At 32.4% G+C, this 14,269-nt stretch overlaps 1 protein-coding gene across 4 annotated transcripts in view; it reads right to left on the bottom strand.

Annotated features, from left to right (window-relative positions):
• XRCC4 (X-ray repair cross complementing 4) overlaps nt 1-14,269 on the bottom strand; it is a 289,569-nt gene that overhangs the window by 253,005 nt on the left and 22,295 nt on the right. For 2 of the 4 annotated variants that reach the window (XM_045393995.2, XM_065546472.2), the window contains exons 2-3: nt 7,255-7,403; nt 841-1,016 (exon numbers count right to left, since the gene is read on the bottom strand). In XM_045393995.2, the coding sequence (XP_045249930.2) occupies nt 841-1,016; nt 7,255-7,393 (315 nt within the window). In that variant the 5' untranslated portion in view covers nt 7,394-7,403. The remainder of the gene's footprint in view (nt 1-840; nt 1,017-7,254; nt 7,404-14,269) is intronic. The other 2 variants (XM_073993768.1, XM_073993769.1) reach the window with 1 other exon arrangement.

The following is a 14,269-nucleotide window of genomic DNA, read 5'->3' as shown; positions in this document are numbered from 1 at the left end:
TTGTTTCTTCAAATGTTTCTCTAATGAAAGAAATCTCTTTAATTATTCTGAATTTAAAAGGTTGTTTTAAAATAATTTTCTAAACTAAGTTGAGCTCTAAAACAAATTCTCAATAGCTATTTGTTAACTTAACGTAGCAAACATTTCCTTCCCTCTCCTTCAGAAATGATAGCTCTCACATATGACTAAAAACCACCAGCTAAAAAAACAAATTCAATATCTATTCAACTTAGGTAAAATATACAAATAATTAGTGCAAGACTTTAATAAATAAACCACCTGCCTTGATCTGAATTGGTGCAGGAACTGAGCAGAATAAGTAGCAGATACTCTTGTCTGCAAAGCTTAGGCTGCAAATTATTTCTATTTTAATATTTTTAAATCTGACAATATAAATAAAGTATCCTTAATCCTGACTATGTATTTTTAAATTTCAAATACACTCTAATAAAGTAGAAAATAAGTCATAATTATTTGATATTCAAAGATATATTATTTCTTAAAATCAATATTTCACAAAACTTATTTTAATAAGACCTGTCACAATGGCTAAAACTTCTGATCCCACCTTTTTCAAGATTATAATTAACTCTGTAATACTTTAAAATTTTTCAAGCATTAAAAACTAAATATATTTTCCAATAATTATTTTTCGTGATTCATTAATATATTTAATGACTTTAGCTTTGAAGTCTCTTCCAATTCGGAAACTAAGTACTTTTCAAGCTTTTGCTTCTGAGGTGTTCTGGGAATAATATAGTAGTTACTTAAATTTAAATATAATCCCTCAATAAGTGCTCTGACATTTTACTATGTAACATTTTGGAAAGTTTTACTTACTGAAACATCTTTCAGGTTTTTCTCAAAGAAGAAATAACAAGACTCTTTAGAAAAATTAAATATGTATACATCAGCTGGTCCTGCTCCTGACACCAATGCTTTTCTCAGTTCATCAACATATTTCCCTTTTTCCATTGCCATGTCATCAGCTTCTTGGGAAATCTCTGATTCAGAAACTATGGGAAATATTAACAAAAGTTTTAAAATGAAAAGTAAACGACTACACATGAGAAAATATTAGTTTATCTGTTAGTACTAATTTATCACGTGTAACAGAAATTTAAACAAGTAAAATCAATCCCTATACTACACATTTTTAAATCAAGTTATTCCTTTTTATTGAACTAGCAATTTTTAAGAAATGCATTAATTTAGACTCACAACTCATGTGAAATACATTAAACCCTTGACATTCTTTCTCTGTCCTCAGATGAAACACATTGTAAGTTATTACAGAAAATTCCACTTTGTGTACCTGCTCTTAGGTCAAAGCCAGATAATTTCCTATAATGAATAATAAGCTCAATATTTTATAACATCTTCCTTCCTTGCATCAAAGATTCAATAGTCTACAGTGTATTTCTCACTCATATGAGCAGGGTAAAACAAAAGCAAAAGTGGAGCTCATTATTCTCATATCATGTGCCAACAACAGAAAATATGGATGAAAGGAAAATAAGGAAAGAATGGGAAGGAAACTAAAATGTACTGAGCATCTCCTCTGCAACACATACTATACTAGAGATCTGGCTTCCAATTCTCTTATCTAGGTATTTTTAAAGCTGATGTTTTATCTATCATTGAGATTTTTGTTTCAGTAATCATATTTTCAGTTCTAGGTATTATCTGTGTTCCTTTGCCATTATATCCTGTTCTACCCTACCCTTCTTTTAAATATTTAAATAAACGTATTTTAAGATATCTTTCATTTCTGTATTTATGTGTGGCTCCTGGAGTATAAATTATGTTTCTTCTATCTGTGGAAAAATTCTTGTTTTACTTGTTTTCCTTTCATGCTTTGTAACGTTTGAGTACGGCTTGCCTCTAGCCAAAGTGGCAAGTGTTCTGGGAAGAAGTGTTCTTAAATGAAGGTTGCTGGTTTGCCTTTCTGGGGGTCATTACAAGTTTCATCAGTTCGAGACTAGTTTTGAAAGTCTCACCTTGATTTTTACACTTGAGGCAAAGTGTTCCATTTTAAACCTTGCATACACACATAACACAGGTTTAGGGTTCTGATTTTTCTTGAGACTTTTATTCACTCATAGTCCTTAGGGATTGTTCTATTTTTTTTTTTTTTTTTTTTGAGATGGAGTCTCGCTCTGTCGCCCAGGCTGGAGTGCAGTGGCCAGATCTCAGCTCACTGCATGCTCCGCCTTCCGGGTTCACGCTATTCTCCTGCCTCAGCCTCCTGAGTAACTGGGACTACAGGCGTCCGCCACCTCGCCCAGCTAGTTTTTTGTATTTTTTAGTAGAGACGGGGTTTCACCGTGTTAGCCAGGATGGTCTCGATCTCCTGACCTCATGATCCACCCGTCTCGGCCTCCCAGGGATTGTTCTATTTTTATGCTGCATCCTCAGGACAGAGAGTAGTAGTTTTTTTATAAGATTATTTTATTAACAGTATATTTTTCCAGGTTCCTTTCTTTATACTGAGAGCTCAACTCCAATTCCATAAGAGGTCTGAAGCCTCAACATTCCACTTCACTCAAACATTATACTCACTGTCATCTAGACGTGTATCTAGTTCAGATATTCCATTAATGTACAGGTAAGCTTTAATTCCCATCAATTACTTTGGTTTTGAAATACCTCTTCAAACATGGCATCTGAGGTTTTCCCTTTCTTACACTCAAAAGTGGCAATGGGTCTGCATATTTGTTTGTTTTTAAAATTACAAGATTTAATCTCGTATTTGTTGGAATGTGTGTGTGGTTGGATGGTTTCCTGTGTTAATTTAGGCTATCACAGTAATAATAAAAGTCCCATATGGTTGTATAATTTCATACTTATGCATTACACTTATCTATTTTAATTCCTTATAAAACTGAAAAACAGATATTATTTTCATTTTGCAAAAGAGAAAACTGAGGCTCACAGAGATCAAGTAATAGTTTAGGGTGATGTAGTAGGTAACTGGTGAAGCTGGGATTAACTCATGTCTCTCTGGATGTTTTATTTTGAGGTGAAGCAGAGATATGAAACATTGGATAAACTATTTCCATCCATAATTTTGAAAAACAACATTAGTATAAAATATTACAGAATATAAGGAAATCATGATTAAAGTATCCCTAAAATGGAAGACATATTTTCATACCTTTGGTCTCTATGCTATCAAGTGTCTGGAAGACCCATGACAGTCAATGAAAAAGGGAGTCTTGAAAGGTACCAATATATTTTATATGATCAATTTTTGATAACAAGTTTTGATAATAAAATATGATTCTCATACTTCACACAACGTTTGAAACGAGGTAAGAATAAAAATAGCTTATATTCATATATTAACAGCTTCTAAAACACTTTCACATTTTCTCTATTGGAAGCGGACATATTTAATATGATCATCACTATCAAACCAATTTCAAAAGCCCTAGTAGCTCTTCTAAAAAAACAAAAATAAGAAGATAAATGCTTCCTATTTAAGGAATAATTTCATATTTTATGTTTGCATTATGTTAAAAAGTACCTAACTTTAACTCACCAATACCTAGGAAGAACAGTTATTTCACAGAGAAATAGGAAATAAATTTGCAGATGCCATCTTTAATGCAGTCATAGAAAAACTTGAAGAAAACACAAAAGAAAATAGAGAACTATTTAAAAAGCATCTAGTTAAAAGTATTCTAAATTTCATTAAAATGAAAAGATACCTGTCTGAAAATATGTAATCATTCATTCATTCATTCCTAAAATGCTAGCATATGGAGCTCAAATTCAAGTGCTAATATCTTAGATAACATTTTAGATATCTTGTCAGTTATCATCGTAGATATCCTCTTGTTTTCCTCTCCCAATGAATACTGTGCTGATTATGGAATATTTAATTTTTGAAGGAGAAAAAAACATATGAAAGGAAATTATATAAAACAAGTATTTGTTCAAAAATGTACTTGAAAATTTCCTATAAAAGTAAATGTGGAAATCTGACTGCCTACATAGGGCTTTAATCCTGAAAAACCAACCTGGTCACCAGTTTTGAATTCTGTGCCAAGAACATCTGGAAAAACTACAGCTGTAAGCACTCGATGCTCTAAAACTTCAGTGACCAAGAATAAAAGCAATGGAAATAATAAAATTCAGCAAGAATGCATCTGAACCACATAATAAGGCATAAAACATGAGCAGGGCAACATGACCAAAAAACAAGGAACCATTCTCAGACTAGTAGGAGTCAGACTGAGACTCACTTTGACACTGAAAAGCATCACTTTTGCAGTGTTTATAGTTAGATGAAGATGTAAGTGAGGAAAGAAGATTTTTTTCCTTCAGATACCTACATATAACTAACCAAAAGCCTGCACACATCCTAAGCTTGTACTGGAGCTCAGAAGACATACAGTCTTACCATACCATTAGGATTCCAGTTGGTATTGCATCATAAACCCATTTCATTGCTTGATTTATTAAAGTCCTCTTTCCACTGAGTTCTGTCATTACTTCCATATAGGTCAAAAAATATTAATGCTTAAGATAATTATAAGTGGATCTAGTTAGTGGATAATAAAACAATTAGTAAAGTTTAATTTACTCTTTAATAAACTTGAAACTACTCCAGAGATGGGTGATACAAGTTTCCCACTGCCAATAAGAATTCTTATATAAGTCACAGTCATCGATCATTAACCCACTTTGTGACTTAACCCTGTGATATAACCCCCTGTAATATTGATGTGATGATAGACCACATGATAATTAGATAATTGGACCTTAAAAACATTCATTAGATAAAACATTGCTAATGGAAATCAGTAAGTTTAGTGTGGGGGAGATTAAAAGGAAACTTACATCCTTTTAATTTCACTCAAATGAAAAGAGAAAAAAAGTTGTCCAAATTGAAGGTTGCAGCAATCAAAATGTTGAACAAAAAAAACAGGATGAGGTATAGGAAGGAAATCCATTTCCATGTTTCAATTATTTAATTGTTTCAATGTCCTCATTGAATTTGATTTTATTGTCTACATGTAAAGCACCAGATCACATTTACGGAATAAGCCTTAACTAAACATGGGCACGCTGTTATATTATTGGATTTCCTATTTTGTCCCTGATATGTAAACAAGAAAATAGAAATGAATGAAGGCATAAAACACATGAGAGATTTAAACATTATTAGATATTTTTGAAAATAAAATGACCACATAGTACACTATAAAATTTTCTGTTTTCAAGCGTGTTTGGTACAGGAAGCCAAAATGTTAACAATCTACCAAAGAATACATAAGTTTGATATCACAGTTTGTCACTCTAAATTCCATTAGCTAAAAAATAAATGGTAGAATATACTGCAGTTATGATAAATGTCAACAATAAGTAAATATAAAACTGGAGTTTTCATTCAAAAACATGCTAACTCTAAAATGAACAATTTATTTTCTTTTTTCTCAGACCAGTTTTATATATTTGAGACATCCTTTCATTCTTTCAATCAAAAAAGTATTCATTGAGAACGTATTTCGTAGGTACTGGTCTAGATAATTGCGTAGAGTGTTGACAAACCAAATGTGTCTCTTACGCTCAATATAGATCTGTACTGTCTAGTGAAACGGTAATTCATGTTAATATCATTAAGAATGATGCCAGCACAATTTGTATGATATAAATGAAATGTTCCATAAATTTAAGATCAACTTACATTTCTGGTTAAATTAAGAGATAAAGAGTTAATGAAGTGCTCTTTTTCCCCCTAATACTTAGTGATAAAAAATTTCAAATAACATATTATCATTGATTTTTGTCTTGGTGAATGAGGCTTATGGACTAGATTAGAATTCAGTCTCTTCTTTTGATAATTAAGGTTCCTGAAACACTATAAGGTCATCTGTCTGACAATAACTTAATATATGGAATATGCCATTTGCCAATTAGAAATATCTAAAGTTATAAATACAGTATTCCTTACATACAAGCAACCACTTCCCCTAGGATTTGTTTCCAAGCTGTGTTGTTAGAACTGCTCTTCTCACCCAGATAACCAGCATTAATCTATTGCCCTGGTCTTTAGCCTTATATACCCTTCACCCTAAAACAAAAAATATTGTCTTCTGAATTGGCATACATAAAATTAAGCTGACCAATCTTCTACTCTTGAACTGCAACTACCAACCTGATTTCTGATTTCTCTTACAGAGAAATGTGTAGCTTAAATAGATATCATAATAAGTACTGCAAATATTATCCCTGAAAATTCTGTATTTTACAGGAATCCCTACATCAACATTACTTGTTCTGTGTCAAAAAAGACAATTTTTTTGAAACTCTGTAAGTATAAATTCAATTTGACTGTGTTGTATAACAGAATTCATAATGCTCAAGAAAGAAACAAAATTGTACAATGTAATTTTCAAGATGATATATAATAATCATGGTAACAAATTCTAGAGAAATATTTCTAAAGTTAATAGAAGATATAAATAGTATACAAATTAACATGAAAAAATTATCGTACAGAAAACATTATTCACAACATAACTCTAGAAAAGACTTTTGCATGATTATAAAAATAGTTCTTTAAATCTTTCAATAAGATACTTTAGAAGAGTATTAAAACTTCCTATATAAGGAAAATATAATTCTAAATACTTTTACTTTATATCCATCATGTTCCATACATGATTTGATGGTCATTAGCATTTTTAAAATACTATCAACAAAGAGTTAAAAAATAAAAAATGTATTTCCTAAAAGCACAGCCAAGATCCTAAATATGGGTGTGAACCTTGCATTACAAATTTTTAGGCTCTGGTCCTGTGTTGTTACAAATGTAATACATGTTCATTGGGGAAAATAAATAAATAAATAACCTACCACTACTCCATTGCCCCAAGGCAACACAAACCCATTTACCTAACCAATCTCCTTCCTCTGTCCCAGACTTCTTCCCTGGGGTCCTGAGAAAAGATATATTTAGAAAGTACTATTTATATTTTCTATAAAGAGATCATTTTAAAACTCTGAACAAATCCAAGTTACTAAGATTCAAATGGTAACCAGAATTTTCTAGGACACATTCTTGTTTTTCTATTACTATCAATTATAGAAAGTGGCATTAAATATTACAAACCTGTATATAAATTTGACAGCAATAGCAAGTAAAATTCGTATCTTACCCAATATCTATTGGAGAAGTATCCCTGAGGACTGAAGAATAGCACACTCAAATTTTACTTTTAAAAACTTTGTTTTTAATATTACCTGTCCCAGTCCATGCTGAATGACCATCAGTAAGTGTAATAACAAAACCAGATTCCAGTGTTTTCTCCCAAGATACTTGCAGAAAATGAGCAATATTGGGTTCAGAAGTAAGATGGATGCTGCTTATTTTTCTCTCCATTTCTTAATACCTGTAACAGGAGAATACAATTAATATTTTTAAAAGAAACTGTAACTCAAATAATGATGTTTTTCTGTACTGGCCTCTCAGCTACATAAACACCAAGGAAATAAGAAAATAAGCAGAACAAAAAAGCTGTATAATAGGTTCAACCATTAGATTCAATCATTAAATTCAGTAAATAATGTATTCATTCAGTAAATTCATAGTTTTCTTCAATATTAATTCACAATTTTTACAGAGGAGAAAAACAGAGGCCCATAAATGGAAAGTGATTTCTCCAAGTAATGAAGATAAAAATTATCATCTCCGCTGGGCACGGTGGCTCACACCTGTAATCCCAGCACTTTGGGAGGCCAAGGTGGGCGGATTGCCTGAGGTCAGGAGTTCAAGACCAGTCTAGCCAACATGGTGAAACCCCGTCTCTACTAAAAAAAAAAAGTTATCATCTCAACAATATGCAGAGTAAATTTTACCATTTATTTTCCCCAGATTCAACAGGCTGTTTCTCTACCACAAAAGAAACGGTTGCAAGTACTTGTGAGAATGACCTGGAAGTGATCTCACCACTGAAATATTGCAGTAATTAGAAAGGATAAAATTGACCAAATATCTTAGTCTCTGTCTGGAGACACCGTGTGGAATGAAAAAGTTGAGTAAGCATAATTCAATGGCGGGGGGGGAAATCTCAGAACCCAACAGCTGGCAGTATCCAGTCATGCCTTGTCTAAGACAGAGACGCCCAGGCTCAGTGACTGAAACACCCTATCCACTGAGACAGGGGCACTCTGTAATAGAGATGAGTTGCATCAGATTATCACAGCCTGAGGCCAATAAATATTTTTGCATTTTTTAAGTTTTGTATTTAAGTATTACATATAGACAGAAAAGCACACATACGAAAAGTACAAAAGTACAACTCAATGAATTTTACAATTGAACAAATCCATGTAAGTAGAACCTAGATCAAGAAGCAGAATGTCACTACCCCAAAATTCATTCTCACACTCCCTCCTCTCTAGTCACTGGCCTCTCCAAATAACCACTATCCTATCTTCTAACAGAGATGAGGGCTTTGAATATTTCTGTACTTTATGTAAATATAATCATACAGCATGTTCTATTTTGTGCCTGGCTTCTTTTGCTCAACATTATGTTTGAAAGATTCATCTGCACTATGTGTTACAGTGAAAGATGATTTTCAGGGCAGTATAGTAGTGTATTAAATGAGTACAAGACAGGTTATTTATTCATTCTACTAGTGGTAGGCATCTGGGTACTTTCTAGGTTTTGACTATTACAAATAGTGCTGCCAGAAACACTCTAGCAAATATATATGCATTTCTGTTGAGTATATACCTAAGAGTAAAATTGTTGGATCAGAGGATATGGATATATTCAGTTTTGGTACTACACAGCAAATACTTTTCTAAAAGAGTTGTACCAGTTTACAACTGGTGTATGAGAACTCTGATGACTGCACATTCTTCCAAACATTTTCCATGGTTTTCATGTTACCCAAGTTTTTACTTCATACAATAAAGAAAAAAAGAAGAATTAGGAGTACACAATGTAATACTGGAAGTTAGAGTTAGAAGGGATTCAGATCTAAGATCATCATCATTCATTTGTTAAGTACTTTGCAACTGCACAAGAACTTCATTACTTGAACAAACAGAAATCCACATAATATAAAAATTCTAAAAACCTAACCTCGTCCTTCCCAAAACAATGATTATCTAAACATTTCCCTCTGTCTTTATCTACAGACACCCATGTTTAAATAAATCTTATAAACAGCTTTTTTCATGGTGGCACAGAGTTTTACGCCTAGCATTCTTAGTGACCAAATAATAATCCATTAAGTACTATAATTAATGGAAGTATGTTGACATATATGTATCAGCTCTATCTTTACTGGAACCCTATGAATATAGCAACTAACAGGATCCTCATTGTATGAATCAAAAAACAGAGGCAAAGTTTAATATCCAAGATCACACACTAAGTGGTGGTGCAACAACTCAAATCCACCACCTGCTCTTCTTACCACAGCACTTGGCTTGTCAGTAGGAATGTGGAAGTCTAGTAGATCTGAAGTTAAGAAAAACCAGACTTCTAAAGTTACCAGATAAAGAAACAGGGTTAGACCATGAAAGAGGTATGCTTAGGGAGCTTCTGCCGTGTGACAGGCATTGCCAGATAAGGAGCTGTTGTTTTAAGACTACTCTAAAACAAAACTAAGACTTATTTCCAGTTTCCCATCAAATGATAGTTAACCAAGCTTATATTCTGCAATCATATGAGACATGTGGGAAACAAAATAGCCAGTTCTGATCCTGGATCAAGTTACAAGAAAAAAGTTTCCAACTCTGATCTCCTATACCCTACTGCTGACTTCTGGATATGTCTGCCCAGGATTTGAAAAGTCTACGCCTGTCCCAAAGAAGTCTTTCCACAAATACTCATCCTTGGATTCATTTAAAATTATTTCAAATCTGTCACCCATGAATTCTACCCATTTTTCCTAGTAATACCAGTAGGGGCCATACAGATTAAGTCTAGATCGTCTTACACACAACAGGCCTCTTCTCAAGACTATATGCTTGCAGTGAAAACAGTTCTTATAAGATGATTTCTGATACCCTCACTAGTTTGATTAATCTCCAAAAAATTTACTACAGTTAATCTCTGCCACTCAAAGCATAGTTCACTGAGTCCCAACTGGTACTCTAGTTGTTCTATAAACAATTAAAAAATAGACAAAGATTATTACTTCATCCTAAATAGTGCACTTCTATAATTTCAAAGAAATATCATATTCGGTTTTAATTACTGTTTTTAATGATAGTGAGAGTGATGGGGTTGTGTTGAGGGTATTTTGTTGTGTTTTTGGCAGCTACATCATTCTAAAAACTCCTATTTGAGTTTAATATAAACTAAACCTTGTTTAGTTGTTTTTCTACATATGTTATTACTAAGTCATTTTTACTCTATCCTTTGTAATTTTTGTTGATGTTGTCTGATGTGTTTGCTGGGGTTCAATTTTATGTTTTACATTGGCTTGTTAAGGTTACATTGTTATTGAATAGTGATTCTGTTCCTGTGACCCAACACGTTTACTATCTCTCTGACTTTGTCATCTAGAAATCTGATAAACCTCTTCTTCTAAGTATTCAAGTCATGCACATAAAATGTTGAGCAGGACAAGCTCAGGCATAGACCTGTATAGTCTGCCATTAGAAACACCCTCGAGAAGACATCAATCATCAACACTATGTGGGAACACCACTTATATTTCTAAGTCACAAGAATATAAGGAGAATCCTTGGCAAAATCTATCTACTCTACCAGTCTATCAACGCTATCTAAAAGAACAACAACAAAAAAAGAAATTAAAACTGTTAATTAGTGATCCTACTCTTATTTATAGCAATGATAGGTTCTTTTTCTTTTAATCCAAAAGCAATTCTTCTGGCAAATCACTCTAGAATCTTGCCCAGATTGACTTCAAATTTATCAGACTGTAAAATGACACATACTACTTAGTTCAAGCAAATACCTATATTTGTTCTAATACTGTAACACCTGATACTGTAAAATTGATTTTGTGAGTTTCATTAAAAGATGCTTATACTGTAGAAGCTAATAAGCAAAACTAGAGAAATAACATAAAAATTATAAAAATGCAAAAAGAAAACATTATAAAAAGTCAGGATCAGGAACAAAGCACAAACTTCCAACATGAAAATATTACAACTATTATTTAATCACATAGCAAGAATCTCTTACTAGATGATCCTTTTAAAAACCATTATAAAGTAATCCTTGTAGCCCCATCAATTAGGCATGTAAAAATTTTAGGTATATTTAAGTTTGTAGGTTTGACATCATAATCATTGAAAAAAATTATTATTTTTAAATATTCCATTTAGTCAAAATTTTTTCCTACAAAGAGGTCCTTTGCCTAGATGTACTTAATTCTGAAATGCTTTATCCATTTGTGGATATTTTATTTTAGATCAATTAGCCAATACACTTAACATGCAGTAAATTATTCACATGCTCTGTAATCCTTAAATTTGAAAATTACTGGAAAATCTGTGTTACTGTTTTTCTATGCCAATCATTGAAAAACACATATAGTTCAAGGCTTACATAATTCTAATTGGCCCAAAACCCACAATTTTGGGGGTGGGGTACATAGGATGGTACAGAAACAACTAATGGCATAGCATTTTTTGCCTGTACAGTATTTCCATACAAACATACACAGATGCACACATACTTATGCAGATCATTTTTTCTTAAACTTACCTTAAGAACCATGGTTATTGTTACTATTAATATAATTTTTTGAAAGGAAAATACAGCACTTACAATTACTGTGAAATAGCAATTAGTTTCATTGCTTTTTTTAAAACCATATTTGAACCAAGTGACAAATTTCTAATTATAGAGAAAATTTAGTTTAAAATTCAATATTCCAGATACCTGTCAGTAACTCCTACTTTCACAATAATATAAAGGGCTTTAATCTCAATGATGTTAAAAAGACATCTGGGGATCAATTTTAAGAACATCTTTGAATTATTCATGTTTCAAATATTTTCCAATTTTCTAATTCTAGGTATTCATAACAAAAATGATATGATTTTATTTTAAAGATTCTATTATTTAGTAAACTCATATTTGAAACTTTGGAGACTACCTGTGAACCATATTTAAGCAATTAACATATTAATAACCCATAAGTCACAACACAGTATCCTAAAAGTATCCTGTGCCTCAGCCATCTCAGAAATGTTCTTTATATCAAATAAGTCTTAATTTCCTAATACCATACTATTTGAATGAGGTTTGAAAGCACTTCATTCTTTTACTTACTGAGATCACCCTCTTACAAAATATCAAGTACAAAACATCTAATAAGAATCACCCATGGAAACAGAAAAAAAGATGACTTGGAATGTCTTTTAAGATTCAATAAGAGGAAATGAACGATCCCTTTGCTTTCACCAGCCCTGTAAACAGGAATAGTGAGCCATAGTTTTTTGCCCCAGGACTACTTGAAGAAAGGGGGTGGAATACTCTTCAGAGGGACTGATTGATTAGGGCTATAAGAAAGCCTGTGTTTTGTTTTCTAAGGGCACTAAAGGTCACATTAGTATCAGCACCTCTCCCAGGCAGAGCCAAGGATCTAAGACAAGCCTGCAGGTGGAAACAGTTGGGTCCCACCCCAATTTGTACATCAGTAGCTTTATTGAGAGTTCAGAACAGTTGAGAATTGAGAAGCTTATCTTTAGTACTTTGTGTCTTTGATACTTGGCCTCTCTCTTAGAAGAGAAATAAGTTGTTGGCTGGTATGCAGTTGATGTGATCTAAGGTCTGAACAAATACCATTCACAGTTGCTTCTGAATAAACAAGACACTTTTTAAATTAGTTTACAAAGAATTTTGTATGCCCTTTTGGATGCTGATAAGGAGCAGTGCAAAAGCCAACTCTCTCTCTTAGGTCAGCTCAAGTTAGTTACAACACTATATCATTGATAACACCATTTTGAACTTGGGCTTCTTTTATTTTCCTTTATAGTAAATTATGACTTCTTTTTAAGCTGCTTGGGCTGCAGGTGTTCAAACTTCTGCAGCTCTGCCAAAGAGTTGCACTTACAGATCAGAAAGTGCTAAATGCATGTTTCTAATGAAGCAATTAACTTAAGTGCCCCCTTGTTGAAAAAAGTAGGCTGATACCTAAAGTGAGTTCAGAATAAAGATTAGCACACAGCATATGCTGTTAATAGTCTGTAATTAGATTCCTGGTTATATTATTTTGTTTGACCTTATTATTTTTATTCTTAAAAGAGAAAATTTAAATTGCAAACAAAAGTGTGGTCACAGATTGTTTTAAAGTCTTATCACATTATAAAAATTCAAAGACAGGAACATATATAATTGCTAGAAAAAAGGAAAGAAAGGTTTATGCAACTACTACTAGGTTATTCACTTCTGAGACAATCACACAATTAAAACTAAGTGCAAACAAAAGGATTATTTCTTGTTTAGTATGTTTTAAAAGCACCGACTATTTGCATTTTACCTTTTTATCAGAATTCCCACTCCCCACATTAAAGGTTTTTTTACTGAATAATTTATTGCTAGCATTTTCATTATTAACAGCCTGCCAACTTGCTGGTTAGTGCTACCAAAGGGTAAATTAAGATTTTTTTTTTTAAAAAATTACCACAACGTCAATTTGCCTTTAAATTTCCAAAGCAATTAAAACAAAAATATTCAGCAACACTTCTATATAAAAAGTGCTTTCCTAAAATAATATTTTCAAGTTAGACTTTTTTCTAAACATTAAGTGTAAAGAATTCACAGGATTACTAAATACCCTTCTAATCATGTGAGAATTAACTCCATTTTAGTAATTTTGAAAGTAAGGTATTACCAGGTAATACCAGGAAATACATATCCTGGTATTTTCCTAATTTTCAAACAAAGTCCCAAGACCTAGAAAATCTCTCAATTCCAGGCAAACCACGATGTTTGGTCACCATAAGGTAGTAAAATACAGTTACAACTGCTAACATAATCTTATTCAAAAACTTGTAATATACAGCTGATGTACAAGGGAGACATTAAATTAATCTGATGCTTTAGGAATACAGCATTAGTACTATAAAATAAGTCTAAAAAATAAGGCCTCTTGGTTGAGGTCACAGTCCTTCCTTAATTACCTCTCATGACTGTGGAATGCCAGTTGCTGCCATTCCAAATATCATATTACTTCTCATTTCCTCTGCTTATCTTTTACAAACACCATTAATAATCATTAGTTTCAGTGCTAAATATAAATTTCACTTCCTCTCCTTT

Source organism: Macaca fascicularis, chromosome 6 (genome assembly GCF_037993035.2).
Source record: "Macaca fascicularis isolate 582-1 chromosome 6, T2T-MFA8v1.1".
Lineage (NCBI taxonomy): Eukaryota > Metazoa > Chordata > Mammalia > Primates > Cercopithecidae > Macaca > Macaca fascicularis.
The sequence above is the reverse complement of the archived record's forward strand: the minus strand, read 5'-3'. Positions and strand labels throughout refer to the sequence as shown.